This window comes from Jaculus jaculus, chromosome 2 (genome assembly GCF_020740685.1).
Source record: "Jaculus jaculus isolate mJacJac1 chromosome 2, mJacJac1.mat.Y.cur, whole genome shotgun sequence".
Taxonomy (NCBI): Eukaryota; Metazoa; Chordata; class Mammalia; order Rodentia; family Dipodidae; genus Jaculus; species Jaculus jaculus.
In genome coordinates, this window is record NC_059103.1 from 206,476,374 (window position 1) to 206,491,158 (window position 14,785).

At 39.2% G+C, this 14,785-nt stretch overlaps 1 protein-coding gene across 2 annotated transcripts in view; it reads right to left on the reverse strand.

Moving 5' to 3' along the window:
• Efr3a (EFR3 homolog A) overlaps window positions 1-14,785 on the reverse strand; it is an 86,419-nt gene that overhangs the window by 11,003 nt on the left and 60,631 nt on the right. For both annotated transcript variants that reach the window (XM_045142747.1, XM_045142748.1), the window contains exons 12-19: window positions 13,558-13,609; window positions 12,960-13,132; window positions 12,464-12,539; window positions 9,097-9,258; window positions 8,154-8,285; window positions 6,170-6,237; window positions 5,178-5,305; window positions 2,302-2,393 (exon numbers count right to left, since the gene is read on the reverse strand). In XM_045142747.1, the coding sequence (XP_044998682.1) occupies window positions 2,302-2,393; window positions 5,178-5,305; window positions 6,170-6,237; window positions 8,154-8,285; window positions 9,097-9,258; window positions 12,464-12,539; window positions 12,960-13,132; window positions 13,558-13,609 (883 nt within the window). The remainder of the gene's footprint in view (window positions 1-2,301; window positions 2,394-5,177; window positions 5,306-6,169; window positions 6,238-8,153; window positions 8,286-9,096; window positions 9,259-12,463; window positions 12,540-12,959; window positions 13,133-13,557; window positions 13,610-14,785) is intronic.

The following is a 14,785-nucleotide window of genomic DNA, read 5'->3' on the forward strand; positions in this document are numbered from 1 at the left end:
GATTAAGCCTATTAATGAAGGTTCTAAAACAATTGCTCCACTAAAAAGGTAAAAGAAGCACACTTACAGCCATCAAAGACAGAGCCAGCAAGATCTTCTTTACTTACTTTCTTCCTCTTTCTTACTCTTGTAAGAAGTGAAAAATGAAACTGGCTTTGGAGAGGGGTATTTACGGAAGGTGATTATACTAAGCTTAAATTAGCCAGAAGCTTTAACCAGCCTTCCTGACCAAGGCTTCAAAATAAACACTGACTCCCTCTTCAACTACTACTATTTTTCTAATAGTTTCTTTGGTGGTTGGCTTATTTGGACTTGTAGACTTTGCAAGCAAGCATATTTAACCATGTACCATCTTCCCATCTCCTATTCTAATAATTTCTTACTATGACCAAGTGGTTCCATGCAGCAGAAAGTGGAATGGCAGAGACAGTGAGGGTGGCTGATTCCTGACCACTGAGTGACCTGACCTCCGGAAAACAAGCTGACGGCAACGGATAGTAGCTGGAGGAGAGGGAGACTGGGAAGCGCTCATAGGGACAGCTCTTTTCTTGGCTGCTTTAATGCAGATGTGCATAGTAAGAGCATGCATGCATGTCAGAGGATCACCCTGGGTGTTATCCTCAGGAATGCTATCTACATTTTTTTGGCTTTGTTTTTGTTCATATCACTCTAACCCAGGCTGACCTGGAGCTCACTCTGTAGTTTCAAGGTAGCCTTAAACTCAAGCCATCCATCCTCCCATCTTTGCCTCCCAAGTGCTGGAATTAAAGACAGGAACCACCAGGCCCAGCCCACCTATTTTAATATCTTATCATCTTATTTTATTTTATTTTTGTCTGGAGCTCACCAGGCTAGGCTGGTTAGCCACCTCATCTAACTTTTTTTTTTTCAATTTTTTTTTAAATTAACAACTTCCACGATTATAAAAAATATCCCATGGTAATATCCTCCCTCCCCCCCAACTAACATTTCTATATGGATTCTGGGTATCAAACATGGGTCTTGTTTGAAAATAATCACTTTATCAATTGAGCTATTGCCACAGGCCTTCCTTTCACTTTTCTGTGTGTGGCTATTCTTTAAATACTCAAGCTTTACTAATGAGAAATAATGAAACAGCTAGCAGGGCAGCTCACGGAAATTTTGCACAAGAGGGGGCAGAAAGAATGTCAGAGCCACATGTTGGGTCATGACATGACACGCAGAGACATTTCTCCTATCCACAACTGTGGGCTAACTCCACAATGCGTAATCCATATACCTCAACAAGGAGGGGCCAGGGGGAGGGAGGGGGTAGGACATGGATGAGCCTAACAATGGTACCAAATTGACTGCATTCACTGAGTACAAAACTAATGAATTTAAAAAAATTAATGAAAAGTAGGTGGCGGTTGACTGACAGACTGGCACTGTTTACTTGGCTACCAAAACTTCTTTATGGGAAATAAGCCCTGAGACTACTGGCTGCTTTTTCTGCCTCTGTCTTAGGAGGATACAATACTGTGATCTACTCAAACAGACAAAAAAGCATTATGTGGGCTGGAGAGATGGCTTATCAGTTAAGCCCTTGCCTGTGAAGCCTAAAGACCCCGGTTCGAGGCTCGATTCACGTTAGCCAGATGCACAAGGGGGCACAGGCATCTGGAGTTCATTTGCAGTGGCTGGAGGCCCTGGCATGCCCATCCCCTCTCCCTCTCTCTCTCTGCCTCTTTTTCTGCGTCCGTCGCTCTCAAATAAACAAAAAATTTAAAAAAAAATTTAAAAAAAAGCATTAAGTGTATCATGCCATAAATGTCACAGTCATTAAAGAGGACAAAGTTCAGTGAAGTCACTAAGCTACACTAGTTATATCTACTTTATAAAACAATAATCCATTTTCCTCAAGAGGAACTCTGAAGATAGTGAGCATGGGATTCACAAGAGAGCCCAGTTCTATTTGATCCTGTGCTTTATATTTCATGCATTTTAAAATAAACAGGATCTAGAGGGCTTACAAACTTAACAACAGGCCTCACATAACAATTCATACTTGCATTAAAAACACCACTTGTTTCTATTTTACAATTAATTGTTTGTTATACTGAATTATGATGCAAAAATATAATAATATTACATATAATGTTAAGTTTACAAATCTTTACAAGCACGAGAAATAGTTGACTAAAATTATAAACAAATAGCTAAAATAATTTCTCACAACAATGTAGTTGGTTTCCCATTTGTAAATATGAAGGGCAAAATTTTCTTTTAAATAACATCTCTCTTGAGACAGTTCTCCACTACAAACTTCCAGGAACTTACCACATCATCAGAAGGTGAGCTGTTGGGTAAAATATCCACCTGAATAGATACAGTGTCCACGATGCTTTTTCTTCTAGAAAGACGATCTTCATCTGAAAGAAAAATTATTTTGTTGTATTATTTGTTATTCAGAAATGCTACAGTGATTTTTTTTTAATACATAGTCTCTACCCATTTCAGATTTCAACCATTTTATAAAATTAAGAGTATGAGACTTTTGCTCTTTTTAATACTTAAGGATGCAGGGAATATTTACAAGTGACAGTGGCAACAAGTTGGGTCCTACTCTCCTCCCACTTTTAGAAGGGATCTATTCACCCAACACATTCTGGGTTCTGTAGCTCTCCCAGAGATTGCCTAAGTTCCCTTGTGCAATGCAGGCATCTTGACAGGCCCTCTAAAGGGACTTGTGGGGGCAGACCAGGACACTAACACCTCAGTGTCTCTTCCCAAGTCCAGCTCAGCATCTCTACCTTCTAATTTATCAGTTATTTGGCGTGACTTAAAACCAGTTCTAGCATTTCACATTTAAACCACACACTGGTCTTCTGAGAATGCCATTATTCTAAAACATGTCCTCATTCAGACCTCAACTCTTAGATGACTTTCTAGTACTGATTCTCTCTTCACTAAGGTAACAGCCACACACCAGTGCTACGCCGTCCCTCCAGTCTTTATAATCAGAAAAACTATTTGTTTTTGGGAATTTATATGAAGCTATATAATATACACTGAAATATCCATAATTTTTTAAAGTAAATGAGCGAGAAGCATTATGAAGGGGAATACAGCTTGTTTAGTGGTAGAAAAAGCACAATCCCATGTAAAAAACAGTACTAAGCTTTCACTCAAAACTAGGAACTAAAGCAACAGGATAAAAGGAAACAGGAGAATAATACAACCATGGCTATAAGGACGGCAGGGAAGATGAAAGCTCCACTTATCCCTAGTAAGACATGCGGGCCACTGGCTCGACTGTCTAGAAGCATGTACGGTGACCTTTCCACTAGAGGACAGCACATAAGCTCGGGAAGGAGACACACTGCCGGCTGGGTTTACCTTTGCACTCGTGTCTGCGTTTATGCGGGCTCTGGCCTGAAGGGAAGAGAGCTGAATCCAAAGTAGAAGAATTTTATATTTTAAAAGTAGTTGTTAAAAACTTAATTTATATTACACAGTTCTACTAATGTGCCTGTTTTTGTAATTTTAAATTTCCACTTTTGTTGTTGTTGAGACAGAAGTCTTACTATGTATGTAGTGCAGGGTAACTTCAAACTGGTGATTCGCCTGCTTCAGCCTGTACAATTGTGTGTGCCACCATACCTAGTCTTCCACTAATACCCTATTCTTAGCAGTTTCCCTCCAAGGAATTAATGAGTAGAATCTTTTTCTTTCTTTCTTTCTTTTTTTTTTTTTTTTTAGGTAGGGCCTTGCTCTAGCCCAGGCTGACCAGAAATTCACTATGCAGTCTCAGGCTGGGCTCTATCTCTGCCTCCTGCGTGCTGGGATTAAAGGCTTGCACCACCATAGCCTCAGGGGCCCTGAGTAGAATCTTTGATGACATAAAATTTAAAAGCATCTTACAGTATTTTTACAGTATATTAGACTACTATGACTAGGTCTTATAAGAACTGAGTATGTTCTGGATCCAAGTAAAAATTGCAAGATCTTATTGACTAATCTATAAAATTATCTGGCTGAATTTAAACAGTTCTCTTACTTAACCAAATGTGATTTTCAAGTAATTAACTGAATATCATAGTATAAGACACACTTTGGTTTTAGTTTTTAGTGAAAAAAAAATTTCCTTTAAATACAACAGAAGTGTTCTGGGCAATGTGAAAAAGGAAAGAAACAGAGTTCACAAAGCAAAGGGTATTCCCAAGGTCAAGAGCATTCAAATTTCTTTTCAGGGCAGTCAGGACTCTTTTCAAGCGACAAGTGCTACCTCCTTTAAGTTCAGCAATCATGGCTGCTTTAAAAACAGTATAAATGGGGGCTGGAGAGATGGCTTAGCAGTTAAGCGCTTGCCTGTGAAGCCTAAGGACCCCTGTTCGAGGCTCGGTTCCTCAGGTCCCACGTTAGCCAGATGCACAAGGGGGCGCACGCGTCTGGAGTTCGTTTGCAGAGAGGCTGGAAGCCCTGGCGCGCCCATTCTCTCTCTCTCCCTCTATCTGTCTTTCTCTCTGTGTCTGTCGCTCTCAAATAAATAAATAAATAAAATTTAAAAACAGTATAAACGGGGGCTAAATAGATGGCTCAGTGGTTAGAGGCACTCAATTGCAAACCCTGACATCAGCCCAGGTTCGATTCTCCAGTACCCATGTAAAGCCAAATGTACAAAGTGGCACATGTTTTGGAGTCTATATACTTTCAAGAGGTCCTGCTACACCCATACCCACTATCTCTGCCTGCCTCTTTTTCTCTGTCACAACTCAAATATATCTATCTACCTATATATATATGTATGTATGTGTATAGACACACACACAAACATATACATACATGCATACATATGTATATAGTAAGCCTGTCAAGTTGATCAAAGCAACAATCACGTGTTAATTTCTGAGCAAAAGTAAATGAGAGCAAAACATATGTGTGTGTATGCACACACACACATATACATGCAGAATATATTAATATCATAAAGTATTAAGAAGCATATAATCTCAACCACTTCATTTTCCTTTGATAAAATCATATTTATAAATGTAGAGATTTGCTTTCAAAAATAAAGCTCAAAAACAGAAAGCATTTAAAATAACTAAAAAGAGATAGACTATACTCAGTCAAGCATTAAGCTTCATTACTAAGCGTAGGGAGCTGACTGATGCATAATCAATCCCAGAATAAGAGCTGTGGTCTCTTCTCACCTGTTACCTGGGGCACATATGGAACTGACAACCTCTCCACACTGTACCCACTTCCACCAAGTGACTCTGCAATCTTGTTGGTCAGAAAGTACACATTTTTGTCATGCTTCTCCAAGGATTTTGGAAGCCTGTCAAGTTGATCAAAGAAACAATCACGTAAGTGTTCATTTCTGAGCAAAAATAAATGAGGGAAAAACATTCTAGAGCAAAAGCTCCAATGTTCCAAACTTAAATTTAAATTAACTGGTAACTCCTAAAAAATTAGTACATTTTTAAGAGGTCAGTCAGTCTCATGTGGCCACGATTCCTCTCCTTGCGAGGTTTCAGGAGGAACTCAGTCTTGTGTAACACTGCACCTGGACGTCAGAGGACAGTGAGCACTGAGCTCTGTCTTGTGTTCATGAAAAGTAGGAATAAGGAAAGGAGCAGGTGAGAAGCTGCTCACAGACTGAATGAAGACCAGGGCCGGTTCGGGAGCATGAAGCTAGAGCCTGGCTGCAACAGGTTCCAGGTTTCTGGCCTGGTGTGGTGTGATCGCCTGTGTGTGCTCCCAGCGCTGCTGCGCTACCCGAGACCCCAGCGCGACGGCAGTGCTGGAAGAGCCTATCAACTTCCTTTTGTCTCTGTCCCAACATCTTATGAGTGCTGTTAGCTATTATTAAAAACCAACACCATGCGGTTCTCTTAAAAGGAGTGTTTACTTACATATGAGGATCTACTAAGAAAATGCCAATTAAGAAAATATCATCACATTTTATAAAGTAGGATAGGTCCTATATTTTCAGGATTGTCTACATGTGTGCATAAGACTGCATTTATAATATGCAAAAGTTTTATTATGCAAAGGAAAAGGCTAGATGAATTAAATGACAGAACAGAAAACAACTATAATAAAGCACTAGAAAATCACAGTAGTAATATTTACTCCTTTATAATCATGACTGACTGATTTCTCTTGTCAGTTCTTCCTTAAAATAAAAGAATAAACATACATGCACTTATCTCTGAATATATGCTCTGGTAGAAAATAAGGGGCTTCCACAGTACGAATTTCAATAACCTGAAAAACACCCAGACACAAAACAAAACTGAAGTAAAAAACCTCACACCTTAGGACCTTGCTAGGAAAATCTGCACAGCAACTCAGAACAAGTAATCATTTATATGAAATACTATCGATTCATTTTATTTTCACATTAAAGCATTCAGTAGACACCAGAATCAGGCAGTAAAATATGTAAAGTAAAATATGAAATGACTACATTTGCTTAAACACACTATTTTCTCAAAAAAGAGGTTGGGAAGTGGGGACAGCTAGAGAAATGGCTTAGCTTTTAAGACATTGCCAGAAAAGCCAATAAATCTAGGTTTGATTCTGGAGGACCTACAAAAGCCAGATACACAAGATGATGCATGTGTCTGGGGTTCAATTTCAGCAGCTGAAGGCTCATTCTATTTTTATTTGCATCAATCCTCTCTCTCTTTCAAATAAGCAAAAATTAAAGGGGGGTTGGAGAGATGGCTTACTGGTTAAGGCACTTGCCTGTGAAGCCTAAGGATCTAGATTCAATTCCCCAGTACTCATGTAAGCCAGATACACAAGGTGGTGTGTGTATCTAGAGTTTGTTTGCAGTGACTGTAGGCCCTGGCTCTTTCTTTCTTTAATTCTTTCTCTCCTTCTCTCTCTCAAATAAATAAATAAATAAATCAAAAAAATATTTTGAAAAGAAAAAAAGAAAAAATCAAATGTCTTTTTTTCAAAAAAGAAAAACAAATTTTCTTGTTTTATTTTTATTTATTTATTCGACAAAGAAAGAGGGGAAGAAAGAGAGAATGGGCATGTCTGCAATGGGCAGCCATTGCAAAGGAACTCCAAATGCATGTATAGCCTGTGCATCTGGCTAACGTGGGTCCTGGGTCGTGGGTCCTAAGATCCTTTCGCTTTGCAGGCAAGTGCCTCAAATGCTAAGCCATCCCTCCAGCCCTAGAAATGTCTTTTTGAGTCACCATGCCCTGTGCCTCCATGTACTGTGGTCTGGCTCTTCCACTGACCATGAAGTACTCAAAGTGAGCACACTCTGTCTTCATAACACATAGCAGACATTGGACAGTTTTACTTAAGTACTTTGTAATGAATGTGTTTTCTTCTTATTCTTCTTCTTAGAAGGGACCAAAATCCTACATTTATCATGGACTGAAAGATATGCATAAGTTTCATAAAAATGAGGTTCTCTCACTACTGCCTTCAATTGTGACCTTTTTCTGCAGGGAAGTTAGGAATTCCAAATACATATGAAATCAGATAATTAGAGCTATTGATGAAAAAAGTTAAATACTGTTAACAAATGATAAAAATCAGAGATGCATATTAATTGCTCAACTTTTAGATCTACCTTAAGAACACTTGAAACAATACAGCTTAAGAAAATTTAGATAATAAGATTCATAATGGCTTCAAGGAAAAAAAAAATAGAAAAAAAATGATTCAGAATAAAACCTCATATTCTGTTCAACCATGATCTTAAAATAATCTAACAAAAAACAAGTATCAAGGAAAACAAAGATGGTACTTAGTTTTAGTTGTAGTTTCAATCTAGTACCTTATATTTTGTAGGAATTTCTTTTTTAAATTTTTAAAAAAATTTTGTTTATTTATTTATTTGAGAGCCACAGAGAGAGAGAGAGAGAGAGAGAGAGAAAGAGGGAGAGAGAGAATGGGCATGCCAGGGCCTCCAGACACTGCAAATGAACTCCAGATGCGTCCGACCCCTTGTGCATCTGGCTAACGTGGGTCCTGGAGAATAGAGCCTCGAACCAGGGTCCTTAGGCTTCACAGGCAAGCGCTTAGCCACTAAGCCATCTCTCCAGCACCAGGAATTTCTTAATAATACATCAAAATGAGAAACAGGGATCACTTCAAGAAAATTAAACATTTCTGAACAAAATTCAGGTTTAAGAATTGTTCTACTGAATTACCTTGCTAACATGCTGGCAAAATGCAGGTACAGCTATCATCTGACTCACAAAGTTCAGATAGGCTGCGACCAGGGCCATGATCCCGCAACGATGGAACATTGGCAAGTTGTCCTCATTGACAATGGCACTGTCCTACAATAAGAAACGAACGTCAAGTTCCCATGTGCCATCAGCACTTTCTCATGATCACACTAGAAAACTGCAGGAAGTATGGGATGCTGCAAAAATGTGAGGAGATAAAATTCCCATCTCAACATTTACATCTTTCAACATAAATGCTTTCTTTAGGAAAGCACTTCCTGTAGGTACACGTACCATTTCACACACCCCATGTATACATGCACGTGAACAGAGGGAATACTACTGCACAGGGCTCTTTCATCACAGAATACACAATTCCATTACTGTTACATACAGTTATTAGTTAATGACTGTTTTCTCCATTCCAATGGAGGTACAGGTCAAGGACTGGCCTTCGCATCCCCTTCTTAAAAACCTTAAGTGATACTGAACATACAGCCCATGCTCAATTGTTAAAAAGTTCAGAGCGCGGCTGCAGAGATGGCTTAGCTGTAAAGGTGCTTGCCTGTGAAGCCTAAGGACCCAGGTTTGATTCCCCAGCACCCACATAAGCCAGGTACACAGTGTGGCACATCCATCTGGAGTTCATCTGCAGTGGCTGGAGGTCCTGGCATACCCATTCTCTCTCAGTCTCTATCTGCCTCTTCTTCTTCCTCTCTCACCTCCTCCTTAAATATTTTTTTTAAAAAATTAAGAGTGTCATCATAGCCTTGAGAAACTTAGATCACAACTTGACACCTCCACAGCCAAAACTCATGTCCCTGAATATACACAAGTTCTTAAGAATGATGTCTGAGTCATCATCAAAAAAAAAAAAAAAAAAAAAAAGAGAAAGTTACAGTGAAAAGTAAGGCAACCATACCTGCAAAGCAATGGCCAGTCGAATGAGGTCAGTGACCACCTCTTCATTGGCTAGCTCAATAGTTATAAGAGCAAGGGAAGTATAAAGTAGCTCATAGTTTTTCTGAACATTGTCTTCCTCTTTACAGCCCAAATATATGTGTCGGTATAGCTGTTGCCCATTCTGACAAGACATGGAAAAAGATAATTTTGTTTAAACTGTAATAAAAAGACTTCACATGTATATAACCTTCAATAAAGAAGTTATTTTATTCAGTAATGTTACATGAAAATAATTTAAGCAGATAAGAAAGTCAAACTGCATTTCAATGATCACCATTAATAGGCCAGTGTGGAACTACAAACAGACTTGGGTGTTGAAGAACAAACCTAAAGTAAAAATAGGAAGCACAGAGCCAGGCATGGTGGCACACGCCTTTAATCCCAGCACTCGGGAGGCAGAGAGGTAGGAGGATCGCCAAGAGTTTGAGGCCACCCTGAGATTACATAGTAAATTCCAGGTCAGCCTGAGCCAGAGTGAGACCCTACCTCGAAAAACCAAAAAAAAAAAAAAAAAAAAAAATGAAGCACAAAAATCATTCCAGTGTGAATATTAAAAGTAATTTGTAATAACTTACAAAAACAAAAGTAAATTATGGATTAGTGTAAGAAGTAAAATGGATGGCAGAGTTCTTTTGCATCCCAGCCTTGGCAATAATGAAGACTATTTTGCTTAAATGAAATGTTCTCTGGGAAAAACCATTATGCATGGCTCAGGAGCTGTCTGGGAATTAAGTATAGCTACATCTTCCCCTGGGGTCTTCAGGGGAGCCTAAAGCCTATTTAAAATTATTTATTTTATTTATATGAGAAAGAGAGAGAGAGGGAGAGAGAGAGAGAGAGAAAGAGAGAATGGGCACACCAGGGCCTTCAGCCACTATAAAAGAACTCCAGAAGCATGTGCCACCTTTTGCATATGGTTTACATGGGTCCTGGGGAATGCAACTTGGGTTCTTGGGCTTTGCAGGCTCCTGCCTTAACTGCTAAGCCATCTCCTAAAGCATATCTATAGGAATAGGTCACAAAGGTTTCCTCATAAACCAAACTTAAGTATGTTAATTAACCTAAGTATTACCCATATCTGTTAATAAAGAATATAAAGTTGAAAGCTTTCTGAGTTCCTCATTTTTAGCAAGCATGTAGGGCACTGAATCTCAATCCTAGCTGCAGCTAAGATCACTGGGAAACAGAAATGGCCGCCAAGTTCCTCTTCTCCCCTTTTCTCCCCATGGACATTCCTCCTTCACTAAGACCTGACTGAACTCTGGCCAAGTGTTAGTATTTCTACAGCCCAAGGTCCCCAGGGTGATTGTAATGTGTCCAGGGCTAAGAACACTGGGACCACACACTGGCATATGGAGTGATGAGCTTCCTTCTTGGCAGCCGCACCTGGCAGATGTGCAAGAACAGCATTCAGCTATCTGGACGGAGTAAGTCCACATCCTGCTGTCTCTAACATGCACTGATGGCTCTCATCCTGGTAACAAGATAGGTCACTTTCCAGTTGGGACAGCAATTGCCTAAGCCTGGCACAGTATTTAGCAAGCCCCCACCCCATTTTTAACCTCCAGACATGAAGCTATGTTCATCTACCAGATTATTCCTTTATTTCTGAAGCTGATATTCAAACCTCTACCTTCTGAATCTTGAGTATGTCATTCTCTCAAATGGTTTTGTACTTGGGTGGGAAAAAAAAGGAAAGGTCTTATATGTTAGGTCTTCTCAAACCCTAAGAATGCTCTTAAATCCCCTGGCTCCTAAATATCACTAGCAAGGACTAAGATAGAGCTTACATTCAAGGAGTTAAGGTTTTGACCCCATAAGGAATTCATACTGGCAAATGTATGCTATGCTAATAATGTGATGTGAACACAAGCAGTGGAAGTAGGAAGTAAACTGGCATTATCTAGAGAACCTGAAGATGTATAGCCTGTTACTCAGGAATTCCTCTCAAAAGGGCATTAGATACGTGGGAATTACACAGCATAAGACATGCCCATACATGCTTAAAGAAGCAGTGTTCATAACATCGCAACTCCAACCAATTCAAATGTCTGCCAAAAGAGGATGACTTAGGGGATGCTGGTACTGTTGCACCACGAAAGATACCCATAAGATTAATACAAAATATAAGAACAATCAGAACAGTGATTCCCTGTAGGAGAGAGGGCAGGCAGGAAAATGGGACATGTGGAATGCTTTTGATTAAACTACTGTTTTAAAATAACTAAAATAAGGGCTAGTAATGGGTGAGTGTGAGAACCAAGGTTTGGATTCTCAGGTCCCACGAAAAAGCAGGATGCCATGGTGGACTTTTCATTTCTTAAAATTTATTTTTATTTGAGAGAGGGAGGGAGAGAGAAAGAGAAAAAGAGGCAGGGAGGGAGGGAGGGAGCGTGTGTGAGCGCACGCAAATTGGGCATATCAGGGCTTTCAGCCACTGTAAATGAACTCAAGACACATGCACCACCTTGTGCATCTGACATATGTGGTCATGGTGCATCAAACCTGGGTTCTCTGTCTTCGCAGGCAAACACCTTATGGAAGCAGAGACTGTAGAATTTCTCAGAAGCTTGAAGACCAGCTAGCCTGGCATAACAACAAGGAACAAGAACAAAAAGACCATGCCTCTAATGAGGCAGCTGGGAATGGATAAACAAGTCTCAGGCTGACCAGTAACCTGCGGTACCTAGTGAATACACACGGCTGGCAATGAAAAGGTAGTGTCTGTACAAATGTCATCCTGTCTTCCATGAGCGACTGGAGAGTCCACTTTGTTTTTTATATCTCTGTAGAAGTAAGTTTCACATGGAGCTAAACATTTTAAACTAATAAATAAACTGAAAAGTAAATCAAGAAGTACATCAAGTTATCAAAATAAATTTTTTATAAAGTATGATCAAAGATATGAATTGCTTCTGGAGAAAGATCCTATTAAAAATAGTTTCTATAGTACTCACTCATCCCATCTTTACTTAATCCTTTCCTCTGTCTCCTTTAGACCTTTCTACCCCCTGCATTCTTCCTTCCACTTGACTGTTTACTATATCCACTTTCCCTCTTCTAATTCCTCACTGCTCGTTTTCCCTCAAAGAAAGACGTACATGGTAAAGAGAAGAGAAGAAAAAGGACTGCCAAAGCCCGCCAGTGCCCTGTCCCACACGCGCCGGAGGAGACAGCATGAAGACTGACGTGGCGTGGGGAGGATGAAGGTGGCAGGGCGAGATCTTTCAGCTCCAAATTCTATGACTTCATTTTAAGATCACAGATGAATGACAACTTAAACGGTTCTAAGTTACATCAGGAATTTACTCTTTATATTATCTTACTTTTTTCATGAAGCTTGTATCTTGTCTACAGATTTTTTCTCTTTTTATCTTCAGGTCAGCCACATCTGGTATTATCCTAGAAAAGAAACATCACTTGTAATGATTAGCATATCTACCTATAATATTGTTTTATAGAAAAGTATATTTTTCACTCAGTTTAAATTTATTTAACATTAATTTCAAAGAGCATTTTAAATATGTCACATGAAATGATACTACTGAATTAGAAAGTTCAATTAAGAATTACATTATTTTGACTACTAGTGTCATTCTTAAGTTTAAAGCAAAACTAAGCAAAATCAAACCCATCTAATTAGTAGTTAACAGATCTCTGAAGAGAGATGATATTTCAACATTTGTTGTTTTAAATGTATTAGTAAATCATTTTGACACCATCAAATAACTGAAAGTTCTAGATTAAAAAAAATCACATAACTGATCACAGTAATTTGGAAAAGTAAAAACTCATTAAGGCCACGTGGACAAGGCACATTACCTGATGCCACGCAGCTTTGCTCTATTGTCATGGCGATCCATGAGGTTATGCATCACTTCCAAAACTAACTGTCTCAGCTCATAATCCTCCATGAGAGATGGCGATAGTAAAGGGTCAAGAAATGACCCTGGCAATGCAGTGACAATTGTCTTGGCTTTGTAGCCAGAAGTTACCTGATTATAAGGGACAAAAATTAACAAACAAAAACATTTTGTCAAGTCCTTCTCCATCTAATCAAAGCCTTTGAGCCCAGGTATTCTACCTATAAAACAGAAATTATTTCTGCCTTCTGTGGATTTCAACATATTGAAGATCAAACTAAAATAACAGGAGAAATGAGGAGAAAACAGAAGTAATGGTCATGCTAAAAAGAACAGAACTCTGACAGTGTGAAATCCCACTTACTTTTAGAAACTAAAGCTTAGGCACATTATCAGATCAAATTGGTAGAGTGAAAAAGATACAGTACATCTTCAAAGTCATGTTCATTTCTGGAATTTCCAGAATCAGCCAGTACTCCTGACCCACTGAACCTGTTCTTTAATCTTTTCCATTCTTGCAGGTTAAACATCCACATCACCTCTATTGAACTCCTTACCATAAGCAAAGATCTTAGCAACATTATCTGAATCCGCCTGGTTCCCAAATCCCTGAAAAACAGAAAACACTGGTGTTACTAATATGAATTTGCACTTAGGCACTATTGACTGATTTAAAGCCTTACTCTAATTGGGTAAAGAGACTTCACATTTTTTTAAAAATATTTTTTGTTCATTTCTTTTTGAGAGCGACAGACACAGAAAGAAAGACAGACAGAGGGAGAAAGAGAGAATGGGCACGCCAGGGCTTCCAGCCACTGCAAACGAACTCCAGACGCGTGCGCCCCCTTGTACATCTGGCTAACGTGGGACCTGGGGAACCAGGGTCCTTAGGCTTCACAGGCAAGCGCTTACCCGCTAAGCTATCTCTCCAGCCCAACATTTTATTTTTATTTTTAGAGAGATAGTGAAAGTGAGAGAGAGAAAGACAGAGAGAGAAGGAAAGAGAGAGAGAGAGAATTGGTGCATCAGGGCCTTAGCCACTGAAATCGGACTCCAGACACTTGGGCCACATAGTGAGCATGTGTGACCTTGTGCTTGCATCAACTTTGTGCATCTGGCTTATGTGGGATCTGGAGAGATCAAACCTGGGTCCTTCAACTTCACAGGCAAATGCTTTAACTGCAAAACACTCTCTCCAGCCCAGAGATTTCACTTTTATAATAACTTAAGTCATAGATAATGTTATACAGTAAATTTCATATAAATTAAAACAGCCACATGTAAAAACATCAAATTTAAATAAAACTATTAAACTGCTGGCTCTATGTATGAAAGAGAAATCATATGAATACACAGCTAAACACCCTATATAAACATTGAAATGTCACACAGATATGTATGTATGTATGTATGATCATTAGTGCTCATCAAAAAATTCTTTCAAAGTTTCAGATAAAATTCTAACTATTAATTTACTTGATCATTACACACTGTATATTCAAATTCTCACACTACACCCTACAACTATATACAATTACAGTAATTTTAAAAGAAATGTGTTAACCTTTTTTAAAATTTTTTTTGTTCATTTTTTATTTATTTGAGAGCGACAGACACAGGAAGAAAGACAGAGAGAGGGAGAGAGAGAGAGAATGGGCGCGCCAGGGCCTTCAGCCACTGCAAACGAACTCCAGACATGTGCGCCCCCTTGTGCATCTGGCTAACGTGGGACCCGGGGAACCGAGCCTCGAACCAGGGTCCTTAGGCTTCACAAGCAAGTGCTTA